Raw genomic sequence first — 15,825 nt, forward strand, 5'->3', positions numbered from 1 at the left:
CCTTAACCTTGTATGGTTAGTCGGAATTTGAACCCAGATCCCTTGACTCCAAATCCTTCACTTTCCCTACTACATCAAGACAGAGCTGAAGGAAATCATGAAACCCTGTAGAATGGCTACATTACAACTTTGTTATTTAATCTCCAATGGGTCTAATCTCCTTTCTAATTGATTCATGATCTCACTCTGCATATCGACTGTTCCAAATCTTATTTCTCCTCAAGCCTCCCACGATACCCCCTCCCCTAACTTCTCAGCTGAGGATCTTAACCCATACTTCACTGAAAAAGTTGAGGACATCTGTTATGAGTTCCCTCTGTTCCTTTCCTTCTTATCTCATATCATCCATACACCTTCTGCCATAATCTCCTCCTTCACCCATTTCACATGAAGAGATGGTCCTTATCCTTACCAAGACAATCCCCCCTTTACATGGACCAGTGATCGCATTCCACCACATCTTCTTTTAATTTTTAAAAAATGTCCATGGTTCCATGATTCGTGTTTTCTCCCTCCCCTCATCTCCACCCCTCCCGGAGGTGACAAGCAACTCTACTGGGTTATATATATATATATATATATATATATATATATATATATATATATATATNGCCATTTGTAGTGCTTATTTTTTAAGAATATGGAATGAGTTTATGGTAGAGTGGAGAAACTTAGACAAAGTTTGTAGAAATTGTCTTTTATAAGGCTTATTAGAGAGCTCTCAAAATTTTATGGGTCACATTAGACCATTTCAGCCCTGAAAAAATGTTTAAAAAAAATCTTCATTTATGGATTTTAAAAATAGTTGAAACCACATGGAATTAACAGAATTGTAATTTTTATTTTATTTTTTATTTTGGAAAACTTCATTTTTTTATTTAAAATTTTTTTCATGGGTACATGATTTCATATTTTCCCCCTCCCCTCATCCTTCCCCTCTTTCAGAGTTGACAAGCAATTCCACTGGGTTATACATATATTATTACTTGAACCCATTTCCATATTATTCATTTTTGTAATAGAGTAATCTTTTAAAACCAAAACCCCAAATCATATACCCATATAAACAAGTGATAAATCAGATGTTTTCGTCTGCGTTCCTACTCCCACAGTTCTTTCCTTAGATGTGGATATCGTTCTTCTCATAAGTCTCTCAGAATTGTTCTGGATCATTGCATTGCTATTAGTAGCAAAGTCTCCATCCCATCTTCTCCAGCAGATTGCTTCCTCTATGATCCCTTCTTTTTAATCTCCCTGGCCACTCATCTACTGGCTACAGACATGGCTGTGTCGCCTCCATCTTTAAAAAAGAACTATCCTCCTCCTTCTACTGCTAGCTATCATCACCTAGGTTTTCTCCCTTTCATGGCCAAAGCCCTTTGAGAAAGCTGCCCAGCCTAGATACCTGCACTATCTTTCTTCTCCATTTCTTCTAAAGCCCCTGCAATTTGCCTTCTGAACTCACCATTCAACTGAAACTGCTCCCTCCAAAGTCATCACTTCTCTCTTAATTGTTCTCATCCTTCTTGACCCACTGAAGAATTTGAAGTTGTTTATCAGTTTCTCTTCCTGGATATCTTCTCCCATCTCAATTTTTAAATTTTAAGACACTGTTCTTTCCTAGTCCTACCCCTATCCCCACTGACTATTCCTTCAGGTTGATTCTTCAACCAACTGTGGGGGGACCTAAGGCACTGTCTGGGTGTCTCTTATTTTTTCACTGTATTTTATCTCAATTGATAATCTCATTAGCTCTCATGTTTTCAAGTGAAATCTCAGCCCTCCTCTATCTTCTGAACTCTAGCTCCAAATACCTTTTAGATATCTCTAACTATGTCCTATAGACATTTCAAATCCAATATATCCAAAACTGAACTTGGGGAAGCTTAGTGGCATAGTAGAGAGAGCACTGGAACTGAGGTCAGGAAGCCTCATCTTAATGAGTTCAAATCCAGCCTCAGACTTAGCCCTGTTGTCCTCAGTTTCCTCATCTGTAAAATGAGCTGGAGAAGAAAATGGCAAACTATTCCAGTATCTCTGCCAAGAAAATCCTAATTGGGGTCATAAAGGGCCAGACAAGCTGAACTGACTGAAGCACAACAAAAAAAAATCAAACTCATTAGCTTTTCCCCCCAAGGCCTCGCCTTTTCTGAACTGAAGTAACTTCTCTTGACAGAAGCCAAGGACACCATGATTCTTCCAAGTCACCCAGACTCTCAACCTTGGTCTTATTCTCAACTCCTCACTCTCACCATACATCTTCAGTTTTTTGTCAGACTCTGGCATCATTACCATCACAACATATCTCAAATATGTCTACTCTCATCCATGCAGCCAACACCCAAGTTAAAGCCCTCAACAGTAGGCTATTGCAGTAATTCCAATTGGTCACTCTGTCTCGTCTCGCCTCGATCCAACCCATCTTCCATTCAGATGCCAGTGTGATCTCCCTGAAGTATAGATCTGACCATGTCACCATCACCCCCTTCTCAAGAGATTCCAGTGGCTCTCTATTACCTCCATGATTAAAGAAAGTCTATTTGCCAAAAGCTTGCCAAAAGATGTATATCTCTGTAATACTGATACTTTTCCAGTATTCTTATATTTTATTCCTCTCCGTGAACTCTGTGGTTTGGCCTCCTTGCCATGCTCACAGATGACATTACACTCTTACCTGCTCACCTTCGGCTATTGCTTATCCCTGAAATTCACTCCCTCCTCACTTCTGCCTCTTAGCTTTCTTGGTTTCTTTCAAGACTCAGCTCAAATCCTACCTTCTGTAGGAGGCCTCTCCCCACATTTGCTATCATTTATGTTCTAAGATTATCTTCCTGTGTGCTCTATATAGAGGGGCAGCTAGCTAGGTAGCCTACAGTCAGGAGGACTCTTCTTCCTGAGTTCAAATCAGACACTTAGTCACTCCATCCAGTTTGATTCAGTTTTCTTAACTGTAAAATGAGCTGGAGAAGGAAATGGCAAACTACTCCAGTATCTTTGTTGAGAAAACTCAAATAGCTTACTAGCTGTGTGGCCCTGGGCAAGTTACTTTACCCAGTTTACCTCAGTTTCCTCATCTATTAAATGAACTAGAGAAGGAAATGGCAAATCACTCCAGTATCTCTGCCATAAACCCCACAGATGGTTTCATGCAGAGTCAGACATGACTGAACAACAAAAGCTCTCTCTCTATTTCAGTGTGTATTTAGTCATTTACATATTATCTTACCTAATAGAATGTGGTCTGCTTGTGGGCTGGAACTCTTTTTTGCCTTTCTCTATATCCCCAGCATTTAGCATAGCACCAGGCATACAGCAAGCTTTTAATAAATGCTTATTAAATAATTGACTGGTGCCTACTAATTCTTACCATCTAACCTCAATATCTCATACATTTATAACTGGAAAGGACTTTAGAGATGACATAGTCTGGGGCAGCTAAGTGTCTTAGTAGATTGAGAGTCAGAAGGTCCTGGGTTCAAATATGACCTCAGACTTTGTAGGTGTGTGACTCTGGACAAGTCACTTAACCCCATTTGCCTAGCCCTTATCCCTCTTCGGCCTTAGAATCAATACTTAGTATTAGTAGCAATTCTAAGATGGAAGGTAAGGGTTCTAAAAAAATAAAATAAAAAAGATGATTGAGTCCAATCCATGCCTTTAGTCATGCAGATAATAAGTAGGAGAGCCAGGATTCTCTAGGCTTGGCTCTTAGACCACTGAGCCACATAGCTGCCCCTGAGCCAGGATTCTTTTTTTTTTTTTTAAATTTACGTTTATTTATTTAATTAATTAGTCTATACTATTTTCCCATGGTTACATGATTCATGTTCTTTCCCTCCTCTCCTCTTACCCCCCCCCCATAGCCAACAAGCAATTCCATTGGGTTTTACATGTGTCATTGATCCAGACCTATTTCCATATTATTAACATTTGCACTAGGGTGATTGTTTAGAGTCTACATCCCCAATCAGATCCCCAATCAGATCCCCATCAAACCATGTGATCAAGCAGTTGTTTTTCTTCTGTGTTTCTACTCCCACAGTTCTTTCTCTTGGTGTGAATAGTGTTCTTTCTCATAAGTCCCTCAGAATGTGCTGCTAGTACAGAAGACCATTACATTCGATTTTACCACAGTGTATCAGTCTCTTCGCACAGTGTTCTCCTGATTCTGCTCCTTTCACTCTGCATCAATTCCTAGAGGTCATTCCAGTTCACATGGAATTCCTCCAGTTCATTATTCCTTTCAGCACAATAGTACTCCATCACCAACAGATACCACAATTTGTTCAGCTATTCCCCAATCGAAGGGAATCCCCTCATTTTGCAATTTTTTGCCACCACAAAGAGCACAACTATAAATATTTTGGTACAAATCTTTTTCCTTATAATCTCTTTGGGGTAAAACCCAGCAGTGTTATGGCTGGATCATAGGATAGGCAATCTTTTAAAGCCCTTTGGGCATAGTTCCAAATTGCCATCCAGAATGGTTGGATCAATTCACAACTCCACCAGGAATGCATTAATGTCCCAATTTTGCCACATCCCCTCCAACATTCATTACTGTCCCTTGTCATTTTAGCCAATCTGCTACATGTGAGGTGGTACCTCAGAGTTGTTTTGATTTGCATTTCTCTAATTAAAAGAGATTTAGAACATTTTTTCATGTGCTTATTGATAGCCAGGATTCTTAACAAAATAATAATAACCAGTAAAGTTTAGAGCTATTAAAGCTTAAATAGCTTTGTTTAAAGTGACTTTTAAAAAAACCCTTATTTTTCCTCTTAGAATCAATACAAAGTATTGGTTCCAAGGTAGAAGAGTGATAAGGGTGATGGGGAACTAGATTTAAGTGACTTGCCCATAACCACATAGCTAGGAAGTATCTACAGCCAGATTTGAAATCAGATCCTCCTGACTTCAGACCTGGTGCTTAATCCACTGAGCCACCAGTTGCCCCTGAAGTGACTTTTTGAAAAGAGAACTTCCCCACTAGATACTGCTAGTATTTGCGGTAGCATCTGAGCCCAGATCTTCCTGATTTCAAGGCCAATGCTCTATCCACTTAGCCACCTACTTACTTCAAGCCATCTTTCTCTAAATCCTTCCTTCTCCTGTACTTCTGCAGTTTCTTGGGTCTTCCTGAGGGTCTCACCTTCCTGATTGCCTTTTATTTGCCTGATTGGTAAAATGATGGAGCTGGGTGGCTCAGTGGACAGAGATCCAGGCATGGAGACAGGAGGTCCTGGGTTCAAATCTGACCTCAGACATTTCCTAGCTGTGTGATCCTGGGCAAATCATTTGACCTCTTACCACTTTTCTTCTTGGAACTAGTACTTAGTATTAATTCTGAAACAGAAGGTCTGGATTTTAAAAAATGGTGCTCATAACATTTGTACTCCCTATCTCATATTTGTGCTGTGAGGAAAGTGCTTTCTGAAGCATTTAAAGTAGTTTTGAATGGGAGTGTCCCATCCACTCCCTTGTTCTCTCACCAATTTGTTTCCTGTCTCCAAACATGTCAGATATCTTGAGGTCTGGTCCTGATCAGAAGGAAGGTGGGGACATTCCAGCTCAGTTAGTAGGAGCCATTCAGCAGAATGGCTCCTCTCCTTTCCCCTAAATTTAGAACCAGAAGATGGTCTTGCATTCATGAGGCTAGTGATTTTTGCCTTCTGATCCCTCACTTCCCTCCTTGCCTGTCCTCTCTTGCCCTCCCCTCAGCCTTTCTGCTGCTCTTGTTGGAAAGATAGGCAGCTCATCAGGGCGACAGCAGCGGGCATTAGGCATTTGGGGGGATATTACACAGGAATGTTTACAGAAAGGCAATTGCCTGGAAAATAACTTGGGCTTCTGTGGTGTGGTGGAAAAGATAGTTTTAGAAAAAAAATGCATACTCACAAGGACCCAGAGGAACAAACAGACCCTGGGTAGGGCACCCACACAGACACCCAGAAACACAAATCTGTAGCCCCAAGGGCTCAAAGAAACAGAAATGCATGAGTGCACACATAATTACATGTAGATTTCCCTCATAAGGCAGCTGGGTGGCTCAATGGATGGAGAGCCAGGCCTAGAGACAGGAGGTCCTAGGTTCAAATATGGCCTCAGACACTTCCTAGCTGTGTGACCCTGGGCAAGTCACTTAACCCACATTGCCTAGCCCTTACCATTCTTCTGCCTTAGAAGTAATACACAGTATTGATTCTAAAACAGAAAGTAAAGGTTTAAAAAAAACCCATGAAGACATAAAGGGGAGGTCAAGAGAATCCCCTGCCTTAAGGTGTTGCCACCAAGGTCTTAACCAATACTTGGCCAATGGCTTTCATGTATGTGTTTTTTTTTTAACCCTTAGTATTAATTCTAAGACAGAAGAGCAACAAGGGCTAGGCAAACAGGATTAAATGATTTGTCCAAGGTCACACAACTAGGAAATAGCTGAGTTTACATTTGAACCTAAGTCTTCCTGATTCCAGACCTGGCACTCTATCCACTGTGCTACTTAGCTCCCCCTTTCATGTATACTCTTCCATCAGATTTACCTGGAGACCTAGGTTCTAGTCCTAGATCAATGCTAACTTTCTGTATCGTTGGGTAAGTCACTTCCATTTTTTTTTAAACTCTTACCTTCTGTCTTGGAATCCATACTGTGTATTGGTTCCAAGGCAAGAAGAGCGTTAAGGACTAGGTAATGGGGGTGAAGTGACTTGCCCAGGGTCACACAGCTAGGAAGTATCTGAGGTCAAATTTGAACCCAGAATCTCCCATCTCTAAACCTGACTCTCAATCCAATGAACCATTAGCTGCTTCCACTTCCTTTCTTCAAGGCTCAGTTTCCCCCTATGTAAAATGAGAGGGCTGTACTAGGTGTCCTTAAAGGTCACATTGAAACATTCCAGCTAGAATGGTTTAAGTCACTTGGTGAACCCTGTCCTGATCTAGAGACTCTCTGGTAGGTATTTTTGCTAGAGGGGGCAGAGAGTAAGCAAAGGGCTTCCTGATGGAGCCATCACCCACAATTGGCTCTGGCAGCAGCCTTAGGGCTTCCCTGGGGCTGAGCCAAAGACTCCCATTGGATGACTCTGAGACTTATTCCTTCTACTGTGGATGCTGGAGGGGACTTGGGCAGAGCAAAGAAGTCAGGGTTCAAGAGTGTTGGGCCAGGGAGACAATTTGATTATTTTAAAGATTATCCTTCCCTTCTTGATTGAGGCCTTCTTGGGCTTCTGTATAATTGGGGCCACTCTTCACTCTCTCCTTTCCCCTCCTATCATCCCTTTCCTCCAGTTAATTCCCTTGCCACCTATCTGCTGGCACACCCAGCTGTTGATTTGGGCACATAGTAGAACTGACATACTTGGCATACAAGTGGTACTCACACCCAATCTTTATACCCTTTTTCCCAGGCACTATCTCCTCTCAATTCCCACCAAGGAATTTTATCAAAGGAGTAAAATTGGGGGGTATCCTGGATTGAGGAATTGGCAGATTCAGGAGGGTAGGAAAGCTGCAGGTGCTTGGGTTCTAGGGACTCACAGAGGTCTCAGATTTGGAAATCTCTCAAACCTGCTCTTTTCAGGAAATAAAGGAATTTGGATTCCTGAACCTCAAGGACCTTGGTCAGGACTTTGACAGAAGCTGGTGTTCACTCTGGGGTTCAGTCTGGGACCTGGATGGGTAGTGAGGGAGAGATCTGTTCTCTATCAGTTCTTTTATTTGGCTATTTTTTCTACTTTTCCACATTCTTTCTTCCTCTCCCTATTTACTTCCTTTAATAAAGTCTTGCTTTTGATGGATTGATCCCTTATTTTCTCTTTCCTTTCCTACTTTCCTGGCTTCCTTTGCCCTGGCTTTCTTCTCTCTCTTTTCTCTTTTTCCTCCCCTTTCTTCTCTGTCCCTCTTCAGCCTCCTTTCTTTCCTATCTCCCCTCTCTCTAATTCCCCCTCTTTCCCTCTTCCCCCTTTCCCCTCTTTTCTCCTGTCTTTTCCCTTCTCATTGCTTCCTTTTTCTCTTTTCCCTCTCTCTCTTCTATCCTCTTTTTCTCTGTCCTTTCTCTTTCTCTCCCCTCCCTTTTCTCTTCTCTCTCTTCTTTCTCTTCTGTTCTCTCTCACCTCTCTTCTCTTCCCCCTTTCCTTTCTAATTTCTTTTCTTTTTTCCTCTTCTCTCTCCCCTCCTCTCTTTCCTTTCACTCCTTTCTCCTTTCCCCCCTCTCCTTGATTCCTCCCAAAATCCAGCGTTTTGGATGATCCATTTTGGAACATCATTGTGTGACAGCCAGAAGAGGGAGCAGATTGTGAAATCTAGGGTAAAGACAAGGTGTAGCCTGATAGCCTACTAGATCTTTTAATTAAAAATTTGTGAATTTAATTTTAATCATGAGTTTATAATTATCTTATATTAAACAATATAGTAAGTGATAAAAATAAGTCAAATCCATAAATATAGTCTTAATTTTATGTTTTTGCTTGGGCCCTATACTGGCCCTTTATTCTGAGCAATGCCTCTTGGGGAAGGAGAGCATTTCTCCTTTGTTCTTCCCTTCCCCAACAATTTCTGTCATAGTCCCCCTCCCCTTCTCCCATAACTCACCAGTAGAGCTCGAGGGTGGGCCTCAGCAGTGCCAAGAGCCCCTGGCAAATTCCACCCTCCAACACACACTGAAGGCCTCTCCCCAAAGTACCCAGCACCAGTGACTCAAAAATAACAGGTGTTGATTTGCATATTGCTTTGCATACAATTTGTATATTATTCATTGACAGAGAGTAGAGAAATTCTCCCAGCCCCACCCTCTAGCTCTGGCCCCTCTCTCCCCAAGCTCACCCCAGTTCCTTTCCTTAGGGGAGGGGGTGCAGGTTCAAAACCCCTTTCTAGCCTTTGTCTGCCCAGCCTGGGTCACACTGGACAGTCCCAGGCTTGGGAGAAGGGAGGCGGGCTGCTGTGTCGATGCTCTCAGCTGCAGCCCTGTGGCAAGTCTCTTTCTATTTTCTCCCCACTCTCCACCCCCAATGTAACAGGAAACATTGATTTGGTGTCTTAGGGGCTGTGGCCTCGCTCAAGTTCCCCCGATAGATTGGAATCGATTTCTCTGGTCATTTGGAGCTATTCATCGAGGGAAGGCAGGAGGAAGGACCACACAGTTCCCCTGTGGTGGCAGGGAGAGATAAGGGGAAGGGAGAGAGTGGAAGGAGAAGGTGGAAGGTTACCTTTGATTTCTCTCTGGACCTGGCACCATAGTGGGTTATAAAACTGCAACCTCCCTCTTTCTCCTCCTATCAACTTCCCAGCCCTTTTCCCTCTACATGAAGGGGAAAAGGGATGGAGAGGAGGAAATGACCATTCAGTATTTACAGTGCCAATCCTCCTAAGTTTTGGAAGAATTGCCCTTTCCCTTGCTGGTCTAAGAATGTGATAAACTAGCCAAATGTGGCAGATAACCTGCCCAAGGCTAGCCTTGGATTCCCCAAGGATGCCAGACCACAGCGGTTCTCTGACCCTAAAGGCAAGAAAACTTGGTACATAGAGTGGAGGGGGGGGGGGATGTCTCTGTGTCTCTCCTCTTTCTCTCCCCCTTCCCCTCCAGTGTTCCTCTTCTTCCTCCCAGGGTCCATCAGGATATGAGTCCTAAGATTCCTGGAGTATCTTTCTTCCAGGGGCCTAGAGATTATCACCAGCCACCCTCTTCCTCTCCAGTCGCCTGTCTTTCACTCTTCCAGGTGTTCGGAGGGTGGGGGTCGGGCTCCGGCAGGCACAGCAGTGGTTAACTGAGCTTTAGGCAGAGATGCTGCCCAGCGGCCGCGACCCTGCCTCCTTACTTTGGGAAGAGGGAGGGTAGGACGGGCACCTTCCCGGGTGGGGCGCTTTCCTATCTGCCTCCGCAGCCGACGCTGAGGCCCTCCCCGCTCTTTCAAGCGGCTGCCACGCTTCCTGAGACCCCTCCCCAGCCCGTGGCCGGAGATTTATGGGACTGCAGTCATAAAGTAGGGCTGGGAGAGCCGTCGGATTGGCTTGCAGCCGCTGCTCCCGCAGTCCCCCAGCCCACCCAACTCGCTCTGGCCGACCCTGGGCCCCTGGGCCCTTGGGAGGGAGCTTGGGTCTGTCTCCCTTCCCCAGCTCTGGTCTCAACCCCGGGGCTTGAGGCGGCTTGGCCCCTGCGCGCTAGCCGCTGGGGTAGGGTCTGAGGGAGGAGGGCAGGCCCAGTCTCCCGGGACTTCTAACCTCTGCGGCCCCTCCCTGCTCACACCCCTACTCTGCCGATCCTGCCCTGGTAAGCGGCTGCCTCAGAGATCACCTCTGTTTGGCCCCATAACTCTGGGGAACCACGAAAAAGGGACAGTGCAGCCTGGGGGAAAGGAGCCGAAGGCTGCCCAGGGCATGTTTTGGGGCGGGGGAGGAGGGAGGAGACGGAGAGTGGAAAGGAAGAGTATGGCAGGGGAAAAAGCTAGGGGAGGAGGTATTTCTCCACCGCCTCCCCCCCCCCCCCCCCATGCTTTCCCCTACAAGGAACGTGTCTCTTTTTTATCCTCTTCTTCTGGATCTATGATCTTTACTAAGCGGGGAGAAGACTCACTGGAGGGCAGAGGGGAGGAGGAGAGTAATTGGAAGAGGTTTAGCCATCTGGATTAGGAATCAGGTTATTTCTCCCAAACCCTTTCACCAGGACTGCTCACTTCTCTTCCTCCAGACCCCTTTAGCCATTGAGGGTGAGGGTGGGAGGAGATTGGGGCTCCTTATCATGGTCATATGGAAGGCCAAGATGCCAGGGAGGAGTTCCAGGGCTTAGATGGGGAAGCATCTGTCTTTGTGTCCAGCTAAAGTGTTGGCTATAGCCACATTGCCACTCAGCTCTCAGAGAAGCATAGAACTGTGCCTAGACAGGAGAGAGCCTACCCACATTGCTGCCATCCAACTCCCCAGAGGAGGAGGGTGAAAGTCAGACCAGATGAGGAAGGTTCCTCTTCTACCATAAGTGTTCAGCTCATTTCTTTCCCCCTCTCCCTTCCCTTCTCTTCCCCACTTTTGTGGGGCAAGGTGGAAGGGGGGAAAAACTGGATGTGGAGACAAAAACCCTGGGTTAATACTCCAGGTTCTGCTACTTACATATATGCCACTTTTCCTCTCTCTGCCTCCCTAGCCTTACCTATAAAATGGAGGGGTTAGACAAGATCATCTCTAAGGACCCTACCAGCTCTAAATTCCATAATAATGCAATGATCTAAATGGACTGACCCTGGATTAACAATAAGTGAAGACTTAACCTAAGCAATGCTAGATTCTCTCTCTAAAAATCTCTTATTCCTTGTGGGTCAGAAAGCAGCCTGGATTGGGTCAGAGCTAATGAATGGTGGTTAAGTATAGGAGGAGATGAGGGATAGAGAAAATCTGGCCAGGACTGGCACTAAGCAAGCATTAAGACTTCTAAGTGATTGCGCTCTCTCTTTTTCTCTCTCTCTCTTTCCCTCCCTCCCTCCCTCTCTCCCTCTCTCTTTCTCCATCTCCCTTCCTCTGTCTCTCTCCTTTTCTTCTCTATCTCTGTCTCTCTGTCTCTGTCTCCCACCCATTCTCCCTCTCTTTTTAACTCCTTCCTTCCTTCCCTTTCCCTCTCTTCACCATCTCCTTTCCTCCTTTCTCTTGCTTTCTCTCACCTTCTTCCTTCTTCCTTCTTCTCCCTTCCCCTCTCCCTCCCTCAATCTCCTCCATTCCCACTCTCCAAGGAAGTGGTTCAGCAAATAAGTCTCCCAGGTAAACTTACCCATTTACTTTGTGAGAGAGTGAGGGAACTCAGTGAAGGCATATGAGGTTGTGTGTGTGTCTTGTTTCCTCAAAGATATAAATTCTCCAAAGGTGAAGGCTAGGTCCTGCAATTCTGGTTTGTCCCTTATAGTGCCCAGTATAAAGGATCACATGATTTAAGATCATAAGGGACCTCAGAGACCATTTTACAGATAGGGAAACAGAGTGACGTGCTTAGCTCATACAAGTGTAAGTAGATGAGCCCAAATTTGAACCACAGTCCTCTTAATTCTGAACCCAGGGCTCTTCCCATCATACCACATAGGTTCCCAAAGATAGTACTCAATAAATACTTGATGGATAGATTAGAGACAAACTAATCTGGTGTGAACATAATTAGAGGATAAGAGGGAGGGGGACTGAGCCATGATGGATATGCGATTATATATGATTATGCCTAAGGCTCCATGTAAAACTGTAAGTAGAAGCTTGGTGTGAGAAGAGAAGGCAAAGTTGAGAATGGGGCAGCTTCTGGCTGGGTGTGGGACAGCAGGTGAGCACAGGTGCTAATTGGCACCTGGGAGGCTTACAGTGGGCACCAAGGTGCCAGATGGTATGGTAAGAAATAATGGCTTCTGCTGGACAATGGAGGTGGGGAACATGGAGCTGGATATAGAGGAATGACTGAATTGTGTGGAGCCAGGGGAGTTTAGTATCAAAGTGGGCATTTGGTAAAGAGAGGGGTTAGTCTTAATGGTGGTGGCAGGATGTGTGTATGTGTGTGTGTGTGTGTGTGAGTAGATGAGAGAGCCACCCCAACCCTCGGCCTATTCTTTTCTTTTTCTTGTGTTTTCTCCATGTTGTATGTTTTCCTGTCAGTCTGCACCCTTTTCCTCCAAGTAGGACCAACATGGAGGATGGGATGGGATAGGGTGGATCCAAATGAGGTGAGGGGCCCTAGATCTGGAACTATTCTGTCTGCTTTTTCCTTCCTCTCATTGTCCTTTGTCATTAGCTTCTCTCTTGTTTGTCCTTTTGTCTGTCTCTCTCTTGGGAGGGGAAGGGGGTGAAGACAGGGAGGGGAACCCCACAACTTTTGTTCCTTCTCTGGGAATCACCCCAAGTGCTCTGAACTCCTAACCCGGAGACTCTCCTTGGACTTTTCATAGTTCCCTTACCCAATCTTCCCTAATGGTAATGACAGTTGTGACTCATATATAATGAAGAAGCAGAAAAAGCAGGAATAAGGTCTAGCCCGGTCCCTAGAGCAGGGGTCAGCAATGTATGGCTCTCGAGCCGTATCTGGCTCTTTTGAGGGCTAGATATGGCTCTTTCTGCAGGAGCCATAAAGTCAATTTTTTTTCAGGCGCTGTTACAGGAGCGCGCACTGTGAGCACTGTACGGCTCTCATGAAATTACATTTTAAAAAATGTGGCGTTTATGACTCCCACAGCCAAAAAGTTTGCCAACCCCTGCTCTAGAGGGAAGATGCTTGAAGAAAATTTCCTTTTTTCACCTTTCAGAAGGATTATTTTCAAATATATCCCTTTCTGCATTCAGCCCCACCAAGAAAATAGTATGTTGGAAAAAAACATTGTCTCTGGAATCAGAAGAGCTCAATTCAAATCCTACTTTCTACTGCCCTTATCACTTTGAACAAGTCACTTAATCCTCAGTTTCAGTTCCCTCATCCATAAGATGAAGGGGTTAGACTAGGTGACCTTTGAGGTCCCTTTGACCTTTAGATCTCTGATCCTTATATTCTAACAAAGAGATAAGGGGCAGCTAGGTGGCACAATGGAAGAGTGCCCGGCCTGAAGTTAGCAGGACTTGGGTTCAAATCTGGCCTCAGACATTTCCTACCTGGGCAACTGTGGGCAAGTCACTTTACCCCAATTGTCTAGCCCTTAACTGCTCTTCTGCTTTGGAATGAATACTTAGTATTGATCCCAAGACAAAAGGTAAAGGTTTAAAATGAAAAGAAAAGAAAGATATAAGACCAGCTTGAGTGAAGTGAGGAGAAGTGAAGAAATCCAGCCATGTTCCACTCACTTCTAATATGACCTCTCATTTTTTCCTACCTTCTCCTTCCTCCCCTTCTCCTGGAAGTCAATACAGGTGGGGAACATTGAATAGGCCGTTTTTTGACCCTGTCTGTGCCCTCCTCTTTCTTCCCTCCTCCCCACCCCATGCAGATCCTGAGCGGAGCAGCCCACCCATGCTGTCTGCGGATGATGCGGAGTACCCAAGAGAGTACCGGACCCTTGGGGGTGGGGGAAGTGGGGGGAGTGGGGGCCGGCGCTTCTCCAATGTGGGGCTTGTGCACACTTCTGAGAGGAGGCACACCGTGATTGCAGCCCAGAGTCTGGAGGCACTCAGTGGGTTGCAGAAGGCAGATGCAGAGCGCAAGCGAGATGCCTTCATGGACCACCTGAAGAGCAAATATCCTCAGCATGCCCTTGCCCTCCGAGGTCAGCAGGACCGACTCCGGGAACAGGTGAGAGACTATGGTAGTCATGGCATGTTCAAAAGGGCTCCTGGGGGTGCTGAACTCTCACTCAAAGGGTTCCTAAGGGCCACTGATCCTCCAAACTTGAGAGTCTTCCAGAGTTGAACTTTGAGGACCAAACAGTCCCAGGAGATAGTTTGGCAGTTGACACTGGGATTACCTCTTAAAGTTCAATTTTGCTGGGCCTCTAGGTGCCTGGGAGAAAACTTAATCCTGTTTGCCTTTCCCAGGGGTGACAGATGCCTGGTATCCACCAGGGTAGTTGGCTGGCTTGGAAAAGAATGCTGTTCCACTCTATACTTTGTGACAATTTGGGGGATAAGTGAGAGGTCAGTTGGGAGAAAAGAGGCTTTTTAAAAGACAGAGCTCTCCCTATCCCCTGTACCAAATGGGGAGCCATGTGGTGGATAGGGTGTCTGGGGTCCAAGAACTCCAGCTATCAGGTAGCCTGGTGTCTGAGTTGGAAGAGTTCATGGTTGACTCAGTACCTGATCTGTTACCTTTAGTTCTTTTAGGAGAAAGGCTGAGTTGACCTTTTGGTGTTGGGCATGAAGGCTTCCATTGTCAAGGACAGGATTAGGGTATCTCCCTACCCTCTTTCTACCATCTCCCCACCATATGTTCTCTGGTTTCAGGCACATGTCTTTTTCTCTCTCCCTATTCTTCAGTTTTATGACAGTTGTGTGAGGAATCCTGGGCAAGGAAGGGAATGGGCTCTCTGTCAATAAATCTAACCGGGTAGGCATTCATCCAATGTAGTGGATTGGCTGATCATAATTTGCTTTCTGGTTCTTGAGTGTCACTGGGATCTCACCTCTTTATTGCTATATGAGCCCACCAATCCTTGCCTACCCCATGCCTTCTTCTTTCCTCTTGTCTTCTCTGGGAAAAAAGATGCCGGTTTTCCAAAGGGGCTTTATTGGCATTAAGGGAAAACAATAATAAAAAGGCATAGAATTATTAAATTGTAAAGCATAAGACTAGCTAACATTAGAAATGCTGGGTGACCTGAGTGCAAGTTCTGGTTCTCCATTCTTTCTTTCTCAGTTTCCTTACCTGTAAATTGGGGAGTGGGCTAATTGATGTCTTAAGACTTGCCACTGGGGCAGTGAAACCCTTTCCTGGCTTCAATGGCCCCTCTCTCCGGTCCACCTAGTTCACCTTAGCTAGAGAAGATCCCCTTTGCATCCTTCTCCTAAATGGAGCAACACTCAACACCTGGTTCTTTCTCTTATCTAAAACTAGAGCCCTTTCTGGCTTCTCCCAGTAAAATAGGTCTGTAGACAAAGGTTCCAGTTCCATTGATTGGGTCATAGATGAGCTCTATATTTCCATGGGGAAATATTTTTGTACATTTCTTCTATCTTATATATTATGGAAAAGTAACCTACATATACAGTTCTCACAAATGATAAGGGAAGGGGCATTTCTTGGAAAATTCAGGGGGCTGAGTGAGAATTGGGAGAGGTGCAGGAAAATATTTTGGATCTCCAAGGAGGTTTCTTTATTTGCTAATCTGACAGAGGCTTCTTGTAAGGAGGGAGACAGAGTCTCAGAATAGGTCATCTTGTCTGTTTTCTCCAGTTTGC

At 45.0% G+C, this 15,825-nt stretch overlaps 1 protein-coding gene across 1 annotated transcript in view; it reads left to right on the plus strand.

The window, feature by feature from the left end:
• The window catches only part of SRCIN1 (SRC kinase signaling inhibitor 1), a 129,024-nt gene that overhangs the window by 55,140 nt on the left and 58,059 nt on the right, over positions 1-15,825 (plus strand). Inside the window, 1 exon segment of the mRNA XM_044673151.1 lies at positions 13,923-14,224. Within this exon segment, the coding sequence (XP_044529086.1) occupies positions 13,923-14,224 (302 nt within the window).

The sequence above is a fragment of the Gracilinanus agilis genome, chromosome 4 (genome assembly GCF_016433145.1).
Source record: "Gracilinanus agilis isolate LMUSP501 chromosome 4, AgileGrace, whole genome shotgun sequence".
Lineage (NCBI taxonomy): Eukaryota > Metazoa > Chordata > Mammalia > Didelphimorphia > Didelphidae > Gracilinanus > Gracilinanus agilis.